Source organism: Octopus sinensis, linkage group LG5, assembly GCF_006345805.1.
Source record: "Octopus sinensis linkage group LG5, ASM634580v1, whole genome shotgun sequence".
Classification (NCBI taxonomy): domain Eukaryota; kingdom Metazoa; phylum Mollusca; class Cephalopoda; order Octopoda; family Octopodidae; genus Octopus; species Octopus sinensis.
The window spans coordinates 25,992,642-26,010,194 of NC_043001.1; the positions used below are offsets into that span (position 1 = coordinate 25,992,642).

At 34.5% G+C, this 17,553-nt stretch overlaps 1 protein-coding gene across 2 annotated transcripts in view; it reads right to left on the reverse strand.

The window, feature by feature from the left end:
- Positions 1–17,553, reverse strand: part of LOC115211608 — a 481,864-nt gene that overhangs the window by 36,377 nt on the left and 427,934 nt on the right. For both annotated transcript variants that reach the window (XM_036503259.1, XM_029780201.2), the window contains exon 26: positions 12,098–12,217. In XM_036503259.1, the coding sequence (XP_036359152.1) occupies positions 12,098–12,217 (120 nt within the window). The remainder of the gene's footprint in view (positions 1–12,097; positions 12,218–17,553) is intronic.

Genomic DNA, 17,553 nt, shown 5'->3' on the forward strand with positions numbered 1-17,553 from the left:
TGAAGGGAACACGGAATTACTCATCAGAGGAATTTACAGCATGAATGACAACTAATAGTAGTCACAGACGTTAGATACTAACCAATGTGGTTAGCTGTAACCTGGAACATAACTGAGAGCCATCACGGTATCCGCCCAGACGATATATCTCTCCAAACACACACACACACGCGCACACACACATGCACACACACACACACACACACATCTTTATCATTCTTTTATCTTTTACTTGTTTCTGGTATTGGACTGCAGCCAAGCTGGAGCACTTCCTTGACGGATTCAATCAAACAAATAAGTTTTCTCTTTCTTTTTTTTTTAAAGTCTGGTAGTTATTCTCTTGGTCTCTTTTGCTGACCTGCTAAGTTATGAGGAAATAAAGAAACAGCCACTGATTGTCAAGCAATGGTAGTAGTGGTGGTGGTGGTAGTGGTGAAGGGGGACAAACATAAACATAAAGACACACATACATGAATATATATACAAACTTCCACACAGTTTCTTACTTCTTTACTGCCCACAAGGGGCTACACACAGAGGGGACAAATAAGGACAGACAAACGGATCAAGTCGATTATATTGACCCCAGTGCGTAACTGGTACTTATTTAATCAACCCCGAAAGGATGAAAAACAAAGTCAACCTTGGTGGAATTTGAATTCAGAACATAGTGGCAGATGAAATACTGCTAAGCATTTCGCCTGGCGTGCTAACATTTCTATCAACCAAATTCATTTGCACAATGAGGCTGAATCCAAAACCACATGGTTGTAAAGTGGGCTTCTTAACCATACAGCCATGCCTGCACACACTCCCTCTCATGCACACACACACACATACACATATACACACACAAACATACACACATCTATCCCCCTCCACATTCTTTTCTACTCTAGGTACAAGGCCTGAAATTTTGGGGGAGGGGGCCAGTCAATTAGATGAACCCCAGTCTGCAACCGGTACTTAATTTATCAACCCAGAAAGGATGAAAGGCAAAGTTGACCTCAGCGGAATTTGAACTCAGAACATAAAGATAGAGGAAATACCGCTAAGCATTTCGCCCGGCATGCAAACGTTTCTTATTTCTTTATTGCCCACAAGGGGCTAAACACAGAGGGGACAAACAAGGACAGACAAAGGGATTAAGTCGATTACATTGACCCCAGTGCGTAACTGGTACTTAATTTATCGACCCCGAAAGGATGAAAGGCAAAGTCGACCTCGGCAGAATTTGAACTCAGAACGTAACGGCAGACAAAATACCACTAAGCATTTCGCCCGGTGTGCTAACATTTCTGCCAGCTCACTGCTTTCCCTCCCACCCACCCACATTAGATATAAACATGTTCTATACATACACATATATAAGATATAAATATGTTACTTATATATGAATTATCTACATGGAAATTCTTATTCTTTACATAAATTTACATCTAGATCAAGAAATAATTGGAAGGATCAGGCTTTTAACATGCAAACTGTGAAAAATTTAAGATAAAACTGAAGTAGAATGACTGTAAATTCTTGATAAAAAGGTAAGTAAAGAAAAGTAGTTTCTAAGTTCTTGAAGCATAGAGAATAGTAACATTTTCTGGTGTATTTTTTGAAAGATCTAAAATACATTTTCTCTTTTAAAAGACATTTATCAATCATCAAACATACAACTTTTGACTGAGATGAATATAAAAAATTATTACAATTGAATTTTTAAAAAAAAAGTAACAAACAAACCACAAAGTTTCACCCTCATCCATTTGTATGCACATTCAAACACACAACAACAACAACAGTAACATTTATAGTAGTAATAATATTGATTTCTTACATAACACCAAGAAAGAGAAAAATAATTAAAAGAAAATGAAAAAAAGAAGAGAAGAATGGAAATCTGAGATAATGCTCAGAGCCTTCTAAGCGAAATAATAGTTTACACTTGAATGCTGAGAGCAGGTGAAAGAGAAGTATACTGAATGTATTGTAATTAAGGTAAAATGCACTCAAAGTATCAAATTGTGAGCGTAAGTTTATTTAGAAAATCTCTCACAAAGAAATGACAATTCTGTTGCAGAAGTTGCTATATAAACAAACATGTTAATTCATCTTAATTTGCCAAGAAACTGAGTGCATCAAAGAAAAACAAAAGAAACTGGAGTCAAGTCATGCATAACAGTAAATCGCTTCAAGAACTGTGAAATAATTGGAAAAAACCAAGCCAGTGTGATCTAGAGAAAAATAGTATCCTAGAATAAGTAAACAGAAATTAATTATTGTTTTGGTACGAATAATTAGCATGTGCTTCTTTTTTTACCTTGTTGTTTCAAATAAACAGAAAATTGGGAGTACAAATATCAGCGAAAGATAATTTATTTTATGAATGAAACCGACAATGCATCGCATAATGCACTGGCATTCAATTAAAGAAATCACAATTTCTGAATTTTTCAAATAAAGAAATGCCAACAGCTTGTACATGCCACACATTAGCATTTAGTTTACTTGTAAGGAAATTATGCATCTCGAGGCTTCCTTCCCTTTAAACTAAAACATGAGCAAATAAAGAAATTGATTTCAAATTTTACAATTATAAGAAAAACAACAGAAAGAAAAAAAGAGAATCTGATTGACATTTCATTATAATTAGATATTTTTTTAAAATTCAGAATTTTTTTGTAATTAATAAAAGGATGTTTATTTTTTCAGTTGCCATGCGAGTTATCCGTTATATAGGGTACAGAGCAGCTGAGTGGTTAAGAATTGGTTCTAGGTTCAGCCCCACTACATGGCATCTTGGGCAAGTGTCTTCTATTATACCCACCCCCATCATGTGTGTGTGTGTGTATGAGAGAGATGGCATCATCTTGTCTTAATATAGTGTGATTGTTGTATATGTCTTTATGCTTTTACTTGTTTTAGTCATTTGACTGTGGCCATGCTGGAGCACCGCCTTTAGTCGAGCAAATCGACCCCAGAACTTATTCTTTGTAAGCCTAGTACTTATTCTATTGGTCTATTTTGCCGAACCGCTAAGTTACGGGGACCTAAATACACTAGTATCGGTTGTCAAGCGATGTTGGGGGGACAAACACAGACACACAAACATACACACACACACATATATATACACATACATACAATGGGCTTCTTTCAGTTTCTGCCTACCAAATCCACTCACAAGGCTTTGGTTGGCTCGAGGCTATAGTAGAAGACACTTGCCGAAGGTGCCACACAGTGGGACTGAACCCGGAACCATGTGGTTGGTAAGCAAGCTACTTACCACACAGCCACGTATACAAATGGTGTTCTTTGTTTCAAAACATCCATGTAAACATGTCCGGCAATGGACAAATATTAGGTTAGATGGAGACAGGTGAACGTTGGCAACAGGAAGGGTATCCAGCCATAAAAAATTGTCTCAACCAACACAAGCGTGAAAAAGTGAATATTATAATGATGATGTCACAGATGAAATCATTGGCAAGAACTTGTTGAGAAGTTGCACTTGGACACAATGTTTTCTGCTGGATTTAAAAGCTAAAAGCAATATACTAGACTTAAAACTAGATACAATGTTATCTTGTACTTTTCAAATATTGACAGCAGATTACTTTACTAATTCTCTCTATCTAGCCCTTCCAGCTAGACATTTTCACTACAATCATCATCATTTTCTCTCTTGTCCAACGGGGGTAACCATGTATATCTCCTACAGCAAAATACCTGTTCCTGTCCCTCTGTCATACTAAAAAAACTTCTTATCACCTGGCATGATGCCATGTCCCTCAATACTAGACCTTTTTCAGTTGAGGGGTCTTGTATTATGAGTTACTTAGTGATCTCACTAGTGCTGGTGCCACATAAAAAGCACCCAGTTCTGTAATGTGGTTGGTATTAGGGAGAGTATCAAGCTACAGAAACCCTGTCAAAGCAGACATTAGAACTTTGTGCAGTCCTCTGGTTCACCAGCTCCTGTTGAATGATCCAATTTATGCTAGCATGGAAAATGGATATTAAACGGTGATGATGATTTAAGGTGGTGAGCTGGCAGAAACGTTAGCATGCTGGGCGAAATGCGTAGCCGTATTTCGTCTGCCGTTACATTCTGGGTTCAAATTCTGCCGAGGTCGACTTTGCCTTTCATCCTTTCGGGGTCGATAAATTAAGTACCAGTTATGCACTGGGGATCGATGTAATCGACTTAATCCGTTTGTCTGTCCTTGTTTGTCCCCTCTGTGTTTAGCCCCTTGTGGGTAGTAAAGAAATAGATGATGATGATGATGATGATGAAGAAGAAGAAAACGATGACAACAGTGATGACAATGTTGATGATGGTGTAGGGTGGTGCTGAAAAATAATACCAGCAAATCCAGGAAAGAAGTCTACTGCTGGATTTGAATACGTACAGATGAACAAAGATATCATAGTAGTAACGATATTTTATCATTTCTTACACAAGGCTACAAAATTCTGAGGAGGGAATAATTGATTAACGCCAGCCAGCTACTGGATTGGTACTTATTTTACTAACTGGGGAAAAATGAAAGACAATGTTTGACCTTGGAAGTATTTGAATTTAGAATGTAAAGGAATGGGGGTCAAGGCATTTTGTCTGAAGATCTATTGATTCTGTTATCTATCACTCTAATCATAAGAAGAAGAATGATTTCTAACATAGGTACAAGAATATAAATTTTAGTGGAAGATATAATCGATTAGAACAACCATAGATGCTTATTTTATCGACTCTAGAAAGATGAAAGGCAAAGTTGATCACAGTAAGATTCGTATCTAAATACTACAAGGCATTTTGTCCTTTGCCCTATCAATTCTACCATTCACTGTCCTAAAAATAATAATAAATAATAATAATAATAATAATAATAATAATAATAATAATAATAATAAGAAGAAGAAGAAGAAGAAAGAGAAGATAGAAGACAAATAAGAAGCATATTAACACTTTACTGCTGTATTAACAGTGTCTTGTTCCAATGCCATGAATATACCTATAAATTTTTAGCCAATACTGTATGTAGATGCATGTTAACACACCACTAGTTTAATAATTGAACTAGCTGTTAAGAATGCATTATATATGCAGACTGCTCAATCGAATCCACTTGGTGTCTTAGTAGCATTATAATGCTATATAAGATAGTGTCTCCATGGACAGTTAGAAAGTGTACAAAAGATTGAAATTAGTCTAGCTGATCCCACTTTTTTCAGTCCACAGACATCTTTATATATAAAAGAGAAGTTGTGTGTCTGTCTCCTACGATTTAGATTCCTAACTACTCCCACATTTTGCGGTGCAGTTTAACCAAAACCGGGTATCTTATAGTCGTGATTCATATCGAGCCCTTCTGGGTATTAGCGTGCGTCTACGATGAGTCTACGATTTAAAAAAAAATTTACCATCATTTTTTTCCATTTTAATGCATTTTTTCGCTATTATATAAAGGAAGTAACTCTCTAAAAATGTCTACGATGAGTCAACGATTTAAAAAAAAATTTACCATCATTTGTTTTCCATTTTTAATGCATTTTTTTGCTATTTTTTGGCTATAACTCTCTAAAAATGCTTATATAGTTATTTCCCTTACAAACCCGAGCAACGCCGGGCGATACTGCTAGGTGTATATAAATACAGGGTGTTTACATGCCTATATGTATACTGTGAGCTAAAAATCTATATTGTTATTCTCTAATAGAGTATAGAAGGAGAAAGAAGACAAAAGAGAAAAGAAGGAAGAAAGATTTGCTTATTGACTCTGGATTTACTTTACTTCATTTTTGTTTCAGCATTTACAGTTCTAAGAATTGAATTCAGAACAATCTTCCAGAACATTTGACACCAATAAAGAGAATAATCTTGATTTTCTAGTATCTTGAAATAACTATTGTTAAGATTCTGCTTGTTAATTGTTAAGTGTGACATAGTTCAGCAGTTACAAGAGACTGATTTTGGCTAACAACTCAACTATTTTCTAGTTGGTATAAATTACATTATAGACAAGGTAGACTGATAAAAAAACAGAAATAACATCACTGACTCATTCAGGTAACACGTAAACACATGAAGATGTCATAGAGAATGATCAGTTATTCAAGCAACTTAATCAGTTATTGTTTAGCACTAAGGTAATCTTGAATAAGATAATCAAACACATTCCAACCATGACCATACAGGAGTATCTATGACTACATTATTCACCTTGTTCTTCCATTTTTAAGATGATTAGGTGTGATTTGTGGAAGATTTGGTTGCTATTTCCAGTAAGTCAAGCAACTACGTATAAGCTCAATTGCTAGGTGAGGGATGATATCATTTTAGGAGTATCTAAGGCTACATTATTCACCTTGTTCTTCCATTTTTAAGATGATTAGGTGTGATTTGTGGGAGATTTGGTTGCTATTTCCAGTAGGTCAAGCAACTACGTATAAGCTCAATTGCTAGGTGAGGGATTATATCATTTTAGGAGTATCTATGACTACATTATTTACCTTGTTCTTCCATTTTTAAGATGATTAGGTGTGATTTGTGGGAGATTTGGTTGCTATTTCCAGTAGGTCAAGCAACTACGTATAAGCTCAATTGCTAGGTGAGGGATGTTATCATTTTAGGAGTATCTATGACTACATTATTCACCTTGTTCTTCCATTTTTAAGATGATTGGGTGTGATTTGTGGGAGATTTGGTTGCTATTTCCAGTAGATCAAGCAACTACGTATAAGCTCAATTGCTAGGTGAGGGATGATATCATTTTAGGAGTATCTAAGGCTACATTATTCACCTTGTTCTTCCATTTTTAAGATGATTGTGTGTGATTTGTGGGAGATTTGGTTGCTATTTCCAGTAGGTCAAGCAACTATGTATAAGCTCAATTGCTAGGTGAGGGATGTTATCATTTTAGGAGTATCTATGACTACATTATTCACCTTGTTCTTCCATTTTTAAGATGATTGGGTGTGATTTGTGGGAGATTTGGTTGCTATTTCCAGTAGGTCAAACAACTATGTATAAGCTCAATTGCTAGGTGAGGGATGATATTATTTTAGGAGTATCTAAGGCTACATTATTCACTGTGTCCTACTTTGTTGTTTTAGCAAGATGTGGTGTGATTTGATTAATTTTTAGCTGCTATTTCTAACAGGTCAAGCAAACACTTTGAGGTTCACTCGTTGGGTGATGGATGGCGGAGTAAAAACACAGAATGTTTAGATCATAATGAAATTAGAAGTGTAAAGAAATTCCAACCACATTAATGATAAAGTAATTAAATCAGACGTGGATATTAAAGCTGAGGGACCCTGAGAAAGAATAATATAATACCTAGTGTTCATAAATTATATTTAAAGACTAAAAAAAAAAAATTAAGAAAAAAAGAAGAAAAAAAATGGAAATTAAAAGGAGGAATTTGTGTTGTTATGAGGATATGATATGAATGAAAGATGAATAACTGGATGAATAATTGCCTAAATATTATTAGTAGCAGTGTAAGATGAAGAAGATGGGATAAGGCGGATGGTGGTAAATTGACCTGATTGAGTTGAAGTTAATGGAAAGCATAATTAGTAAGATTACTTTTAATTGGTTCTTCTGATTGCATCTTGGATTCATGAGAGTTAAAACTGTGCTAAATGCTTAATTATTATACGATCAATTAAATTAATTTAGTCAAGTCTGCTAAAACTGCTTATACAAGCTGTAATGTCAAAAGAAATTTAGATTATTTTAAATATACTTTTAGTATTTCAATAATCATTTGCTGAAAAATATTAATACTGAAATTATTAATAAGATAAAATATGTTTTTCCAGTCATTTTTCTAGGCTTTCATCGATGCTATGCATTTTTCTAAGCTTGGTATCTGCATATGAATCTTGAAAGTAAACTGCTAATTGCCTTTTCTCTAAGTAGGTATTGGGTATCTAGTGGAACATCAACGAACCTCAGTTAGGCCAAAGATAATTATAATGTTCCTAAAATTTTAACTCATAACCAACTGGAATAAAAATCTTAAAATAGAAATATTACAATTTTTTCTTTTTACCTTTTTTGTAAATTTTTTTTTTTGCATAAGTTACAAATTTTCAGATTTATAATAAAGAAAGAAAAGAGAATGTGTGATGTTCATGTCTTTTGTGATGTAACTGAAATGTAATTTCAACAATCTAGTTCTGAAAATGAGCTGCAGTCTTAGTTTGACAGAAAGCTTCTAATTTATTCAGCAATCAATATAATCTGGGAATTAACCATTCCAATCTAGAACTGCATTTAGGAATGGCTATTATGCATTAATTAATTCATTATAAATAATATTACTTGGTTTGTAAAGAAGAAAATCGAAATTTAAATTGAATTATTGTCAGAACTGCAATACAATATCTTTTATTTATAATGGAAAATGATTTTGATTGACAATTGAAAAATGTTTAACCCTTGTAGTTCATGAAAGATTAACCTGACCAGTATGCCATATATATATTTATATATATACATATATATATATGCACACATGTGCAGTAGAAGCCTGCCTATCATGATCGTTTTGGAATGAAACCTTTTCCATAACAATAACCTGCTGGTGACAATAACTATTTGGTAATATTAAGCCAGGAATATAATATTAATTGGTCATTTGATTCTAATAAGTGGATAATTTTTCATTCATTTTAGATAAAAGGGTGTGGAGCCCACTAAATTTAATAACAAAAACTGATAACATTATCCAAGATTGTAATAAATGGAATTGTCTGTGAATGCATATACACACTCACACACATATATCTACATACACCTATGCACTAACACTGCTGGTCATACTGACCAATTCAGCACACCATACTCTCCATTCCCAACGCCAACAAATGATTCTGCCATAACCATCACCATCACCACCATAGCTACTAGCAACCATCATCCACATACTTTTGCTACATCTCTGTATCTGGCATGCTTTTGTTTAGATCACCATAGTAATTATAAGCAATAGATTAGCAGCAGTTGCCATGTAGCAGTTTACTCGAAAATTTTGATAACCTTCAAAGCTTTGATTCTAATAAAGGAATAATTTAAAATTCGTTTTCGTGTAAAGAATATGGGATTAATTAATTTAGATAACAGTATCTGAATGATAACATTATCCATAAATTTTAATATGTGGCTTCCTTCCATTGCATCTTGCTTCAATATTTTAGATTTTGTTTCCCCCATATTATAATGGCTTTAACTGAATCTTATGAGAGTGCAGAACCACTATTTTTATATAGTTTATTTTTATTACAGTTAAACTAATAACCTCTTAGAAATTCCATTAATCTCAACTTTAAATAATAATTTTAAGCTAACAGTCGGATTGAGCAGGATGCTCCCTTAATTTAATAAATTAAGAAATGAAAGAAACTAAAAGTGAGCCTTAAAAACGAATAAAGTTAAGTAGAGAAAGAGCAGTGATTATGATCTTCGTAGACAAGTTATTTCTCTTAATAGGTTAATGTTCAGTTAATGATGCCGTTGGTGTTCAGTTTAAAACATCTGTAGGTTGATGTCTGCAGGCAGAAGAAGGACAGGAAGAGGGGTGGATAATATTACAAAGGGAAAAGGGAAAAGGATTGAGCAAAGTGAGTGTAGGATGTGAAGGATTCCTTATTTATGTAATTTAATCAGTTGTTCTTGTTTTGATGCAGGCCAAGCTTGATTGAGCAAATCTATGATGAAAAACATTGTAGCCATGATCATCTCAACATTTTAGGAGTGTCTAAGACTACATTATCTAAAGGGATCTTACTTGTTTAAGAGAGTAGGGATGAGTGTCTAAGACTCATTATGCAAAATGATTTTCTTTGTTTAAGATAGCAGGGATATAATTTGATGGATATTTGGTTGCTGTTTTAGCAGATTAGATGACCATGAAGAGGCTTCCTCATTGGGTGATGGATGGTGGAGTGAAGATGGAATATTTAGACTCTAATGAAATTAGAAATATGAAGAAATTCCATGTATATTGATGACAAAGTAATTAAAGGAGACATGGATATTAAAGCTGAGAGACTCTGAGAAAGAATAATATGATTCTCAGCATTTATAAATTGAATTTAAGAATTAAAAAAAAATGAAGTTGGGAATTAAAAACATCAATTTGAGTTGTTATGAGGACATGATAATGTGTGAAGGATGAATAATGGATAAATAACCGCCTAAATATTGTTAGTAGCAGTGTAGAATGATGAAGAAGGGATGAAGTGGGTGGGGTAAATTGACCTGAGTGATTTGAAGTTAATGAAAAGCATAATTAGTAAGAATAATTTTAATTGATTCTTCTGATTGCATCTTGGATTCATGATAGCTAAAACTGTGCTAAATGCTTAATTATTATACGATCAATTAAATTAATTTAGCAAAGTCTTGCATATTGCTTATGCAAGTTATCATGTCAAAAGAAATATGAATTATTTAAACTTCATTTTTAATATTTCAATAATCATTTACTGAAATTATTAATAAAAAATTAAAATATCTTTTAGCTTCCAGTTTTCCAGTTTTTTTATCAATTGTCATCTCTCCATTGAATGTTTTCCAAGGTCTCTGTTTATTGAAGTTAAGCACAACTTCAATAAACTAAAGAGTATGAGGTATTTAGATGGCATGTAGATGATGCCTTTGAGAGGAAGGGTGGTCTTTCCAAGTGTGTTGTTAGTAGTGCTAACAAAGAAGTTATTAGCAGTGCTAACAAAGAAGTTGTCAACAAAGAGAGGAAAGACTCCAAGAAACATAACTGAATCTCAGAGTCTAACAGAGTCTTTATTGTATAGGTTGGAGATTGTTCTATCAGCACACATATGACAGGATGTCTCCAATCTAAGAAATGACTAACAAATATATAGATGTGGTTGGAATTGGTAAGGACATCCAGCTGTAAAAACCATGCACTGGAGCACAATACCGTCCTTAGATACATTGGATTCTGTCAAACTGTGCAACACTTGCCAGCATGGAACACAAACATTAAATAATCATGATAATAGTAATGAAGATGACGAAATGAAATTGAAATTCCAGTAATCACACTGTGTTTAGATTTATGGCATAATACAACATTGAAGAGGAGACCCCCTTTGGTCATGAATGACCATGGGATTGTATCTAGAAAGTTACCCTCCGAGGCACAAGTCTGGGCAAGGTTGTTTGTGGAAGGCCAGCAGTTGCCCATGCATACCAGCCTCCCTTCTCCACACCACAGATGTTATCCAAGGGAAAAGCAAAGGTCGATACAGCTTGGCACCAGTGATGTCGCAACTCATTTCTACAGCTGTGTTAATAGGAGCAACGTGAAATAAAGTGTCTTGCTCAAGAACACAACAAGCAGCTCAGTCCGGGAATTGAACTCACAACCTCACCACTGAGCCATGTGCCTTCACATAATACAACATACCATAGCATGTTGTAGTATAATACATTAGTTACTAATTTTATAAGAAGTCATTTCTAAAAATAACTGCTCACAGAAAGCAGCATTTAAGTTGAAGCCTGTTATATATGTGTGTGCCATTGTCTAGACATCACATGACGACTGTGAATTAGCATCATCATCATCATGCAAGCAAAGTTGTTCATTTGGAGCTTTCCATGAAGAATTTGCCTGGCCATGGGAAAAATATTGCCTTGCTTGGAAACAGGTAAAGGTTGGCAACAGGAAGGGCATCCAGCCACAGAAAACCTGCTTCAACAAATTGCATCTGATCCATGCAAGCATGGAGAAGTGAATGTTAAAATGATGATGATGATGATGATAATGGTGGTGGTGGTGGTGGTGATGACGATGGTGGTGATGATGATGATGATGATGATGATAATGATGATGATGATGATTAACCTATGTAAGAAACTATTTAGTTTTCCAGTTTGAGTAATGAAGTACAAATCAAAATATTCAAAACTGAGTAAAGAGAAGTTAGAGGCATAATATCTACCTTTTACCTACTTTCCAAATTATCATTAGATAAGTGTTTAATTCAGTGTTTAATGTCCCACCCTCTTACCCAGTACACTCCCGCTAGGAAACAGGTAGGACAATAATAAGTTGATACTTACAGCTCTACTTTATTCGTTAAATCAGTTTTGTATTGAGTTGTTTCTGAACACAATTTCTTGTAGACTCCATCATCACATATATCTGCGGAGAATGGCTTGAAACACTGTTTGACAAATTTTCTGGAAGAAACAATAAAAAGAGAATATATATATATATATAGTTAATCCAAACATGAAAACACAAAGAGAAAACATAACAACGCAAGGACGTGGAACAAGTATAGTGTTATTGGACGCTCAGGAAAGGAAAGAAAGGAGGAGGATTTAATGTTTTGAGTGGAGCTCTTCGTCAGAAACATAGGAAAAGGAAAGAAGATCCAAGGAAGAGAAGACGGAGGAAAAATATTGCCAACGGTACACATGCGGTCACACACACACACACACACACACACACACCACACACACACACACATATATATATATATATATATATATATATATATCATGTATGTGTGTGTATGTTGTATGCATGGGGAGACCAAGCTTGAGATGTTTCTTAGAGTGAAATGGGTCTAGGAATTGATCCTATTCAGTCACAAGTCATCTTCCATCATGTATCTATGAACAAACAGACAGATAGCTAGGCACTCATATTGGGTATACTATTATTAAGGAAATACAATATTATATTCTTGTAACAGCTGAATTTATATATTGGTAATATAATGCATTTTATTGATGATATATATATATATATATAATGATAAATCTCAGAGCGAGTTATATATATATATATATCAATGATGATGATGATGACAAAGATGATGATGATGACAAAGATGATGATGATGATATGTACAAACAAAATATGAAAATATTAACAAAATATGTAACTGAATGTTTAGTGAAGGTTAAAAATACAAATAGAAAACATTTACATAACAAAACAGTAGAATGTTTATAGAATGTTTTGAATAGCCAGAAATATCTGCAAACAATATTTCTGATATATGGTAAAAATATTCGATACTAAACATCAACTATAAAAGCATCATTATTTTTTATATATTCTTCTTTTATATTTGGACATGTATTCAGAATTGTTTCTCGATTACTAAATTTATCTTTAAAAAAAAAACTCGCCTGTTTTGATTGCCCTCTGATATCTTACTTCTTACCTGCTAACAAACAGTCGTTGTTTAACCTCCAGTCGGCTGTCATTGAGCAGATTTATGATCAAAAGCATTTCACCCTTATTCTAAATAATAATATAATAATAATGAAATTATTGTATACAGTACTCAGGTGCACCACAACTTGTCAAAAGTGCGTATAAAGCATATGCAGTAATGTACAAATGTCTGGGAAGTGAACAATGTATGAGTCAGATACATGCTTGCGTGTGTATGGAGGGGAGAAAATCAGGTGTAGTGTTGGCAAATCTCAGGAAGCATGGAAGTTTTGAAGGATGCAGTGCTCCGACAACTAACAACTGATGCCGACAGTTTGTTCCATGCTTCAGCAACTCTTCGTGTGAAAAAATGTTTCTGAAAGTCATGGGAGCTGTGCTGTTTTCTGACTTTGTAAACATGTCCACGGGTGTTAGACAGGTGGAGTTTGAAAAGGTGCTCAGAGTTATTCTGTCAATCATTGCTTTTCTAGGACCATATTATTCAAAAGGAACTTCCTTTTTGAAGACAACAGAATGTGATTCAAGGAAGATTAGGCTGCTATTCCTAGCAGATCAAGTTACTATGTGGTGGTTCCCCCATGAATCATTTTTACAAGCAGTTTTTGATGCTTCTGCTTGTTCATCTTTTAACATTTACGAGGGGCTCAGTAGCATCAATCTTCTTCCCCCTGCCATAAAGCACTGGTGCTGGTGCCACATGAAAAGCACTGGTGCCACATGAAAAGCACTGGTGCCACATGAAAAGCACTGGTGCCACATGAAAAGTACTGGTGCTATGTAAAAAGTACCCAGTAAACTCTGCAAAGTGGTTAGCATTAGGAAGGGTATTCAGCTATGGAACCAAATCAAAACACACTACTGAACCTCGTGTGGCTCCTGGCCTTCCAGCTTCTGTCAAACTGTCCAATGCATGTCACAATGGAAAACAGATATCAAATGATGATGATGAAGATGATTATCCTTTAGATTTTCATTGCATTTTCATACTCTCTCTTTTACTTTTTTACTTGTTTCAGTCATTTGACTGCGGCCATGCTGCAGCACCACCTTTAGTCGAGCAAATCGACTCCAGGACTTATTCTTTGTATGCCTAGTACTTATTCTATTGGTCTCTTTTGCCGAACCGCTAAGTTACAGGACCGTAAACACGCCAGCATTGATTGTCAAGCGATGTTGGGGGGACAAATGCAGACACACAAACACACACACACACACACACACATATATATATATATATATATATATATACACACACACACACATACGATGAGCTTCTTTGAGTTTCTGTCTACCAAATCCACTCACAAGGCTTTGGTGGACCTGAGGCTATAGTAGAAGACACTTGCCCAAGGTGCCACGCGGTGGGACTGAGCCTGGAACCATGTGGTTGGTAAGTAAGCTACATACCACACATCCCACTCCTGCACCTATATGTGTACAATTTCCTTACTTTTTTTTAGTTCCTTTCTTTCTCTATTATAGGCACAAGGCCTGGAATTCTGGAAGAGAGTCTAGTCAATTATGTCAACCCCAGAGCTCAACTGGTATTTGTTTTATCAATCTTGAAAGGCTAAAAAGCAAAATCAATCGTGGTGGAATTTAAACTCAGATCATAATGCAGAAGAGATGCTACTAAGCATTTTGTCTGGTATGCTAATGATTCTGCCAGCCAGTCACCTTATAAAATATTTCTGTTAAGTAGCTGTTCAGTTTCTGATTAACTCTAATCAGGCAGACCTATAATCAAAGATGATCCAGTAATAATAATCGCCTGATCCTCTTGTTAAGTAGAAAATTATCTATGCTTACATTATCTAATGTGTTCCTCCTTTTATAATGGTAGTAAAATATGTGAGTCATCACTGTTGATGTTGACAACAGCAGCAGCTGCCTTCAGAGAGAAATTTAGATATCTCTGTAGGTTAACTTACAATTTAGAGGATTTCTTAGTGCATTTGAACTGATCTTGATCCCAATTCTACTAGCTCATCATCATCATCATCATCGTTTAATGTCCGCTTTCCATGCTAGCATAGGTTGGACGATTTGACTGAGGGCTGGCAAACCAGATGGATGCACCAGGCTCCAATCTGATCTGGCAGAGTTTCTACAGCTGGATGCCCTTCCTAATGCCAACTACTCTGAGAGTGTAGTGGGTGCTTTTATGTGCCACCGGCACAAATGCCAGTAAGGCGATGCTGGTAACAATCACGCTTGAATGGTGCTTTTTACATGCCATCGGCACACACATACATTACAACAAGCTTCTTTCAGTTTCCGTCTACCAAATCCACTCACAAGGCTTTGGTCGGCCCAAGGCTATAGTAGAAGACACTTGCCCTAGGTGCCATGAAGTCGGACTGAACCCAGAAAAATGTGGTTGGTAAGCAAGCTACTTACCATAGAGCCACTCCTGCACCTATGTGTAAAACATTAGGTCTGTCATATCACCAGGACTCATCAGAGTGGAGCTTAATGAGGTTTTCATAGTGTATAAGCACTTGAGATAACAACATTCCTCTCTGAATGGGATGTCAGTCCATCACAAGGTTAACACTAGAACTCATATACAGCTGAGTGGACTGGTGTAGCATGAAATGAAGTGTTTTGCTCAAGAACACGATGTACTGTCTTGTGCAGGAATTGAAATCATGATCTTATGCTTGTGAATGCAACACTCTAACCACTAGGCTATGTGCCTTAACTAAAACATAGACTTCAAAAATTCATTTTAGAAATGGTGAGAAAAATTTTTTTAAAATAGCTTTTAATAAATATTTAATGATACCAAATCCATGCTTAATGTCAGTCGAACAGTTTGCTTGTTTTCTTTTAATAATCTTCAGAAAATTTACTGTTATCCATGAATTTTGTTAAGGCTAAAATGGTGCTAAAACTTATCAGTGCTATACCACAAGATGGGTTAGTGAAAATTCCTTAGCAAGACTATGATAAGTTGAATATATTTGATTACAAATGTTTATTCATGAAATATTTAAATAAATGAAAAAGCTAATTTAAATTCAACTAAAACAAAAGTAAAATGCTACTTATGTGAAAATTAAAGACTTTAATATATATATATATATATATATATATATATTATATATATATATATATATAAATATATATAAAGAAAGAAAAGGAATGCAAATAACAGTAAAATATCTGTGATTAAACTTTCATAATTATATTTATATTTATATTTTTAATTTAGATTGACCAACTGAAAAAAAATGATTTATTTGATAATAGAGAAGAAACAAAAGAAATAATTAAACTAGAAAGTTATAATTTATCAGATTATCTGAGTGTCAACTATATCAAATGATATCTTGAGGGCTTTAATAAAGTACAAAGGAAATAATTATAAGAGTGAAGAATAAAGGAAACACAACAAAGATATGTTTAGAAGAGGAAGAAGAAAATAAAGAAAGACTACAGAATCATAGGATGAGACCTTCAAGTAAGAAATAAATATAACAATATCTTTATACACACACATGAAAATAAACATATAGACATACACACAGACATAAATATATACATACGTATGCACACATATACATACATGTACATACACATACAATATATAATGTTCCAGTATATATGTGTATGAAGAAAGAGAGAGATAGAGGGGAAGAGAGAGAGAGAGAGAGAGAGAGAGTAATTGAGACAAAGAAAGGTATATGAAATTACATTATTTTATGTATTATGTAAAAGACAAGACACACACACATAATGAAATATTGTGCAAAAGACCAAATGAAGCCACATAAAGAAAAGGGGACACAAAAAGATAGCTTCTAGATTAAAGGAAAACAACAAAGCAAGTAGCAAGTATTAGCTAAGGGATCAATTTATTTGACTCCCTTGCCTCGAGCTCTTCAAACATACATAATATAAAAGGCATTATATAATTCTTTTGGAGGACAGCTGTTGTTAATAAATAAAGGACAAGTTGAAGGGATCTAATTACTGCCCATTAAATTTGGAAGTAGACAGACATAGGGACACATACACACATGTAGTCAGATAAACACACACACATATATACATATGTATTCATAATGCCTAGGATTAATTAAATGGAAATGAGAGTATGCTACTTAGGGATGGATTCAAAGAAAGACTCCTATAGTTGTGTGACACAAACAAAAAAAAAAGGGGCTTCAAAAGCCAGTAATGTGTCTAGTTGCTATTTTATCTAATTGGTCAATCTTAACTTTATCTATTTCAATTATTACACAGCCGGAGGATTTAAACACTTTCATATAAACATTATGGAATATAGAAGTAATATGAGAGATGGGTGGAGAGGAAA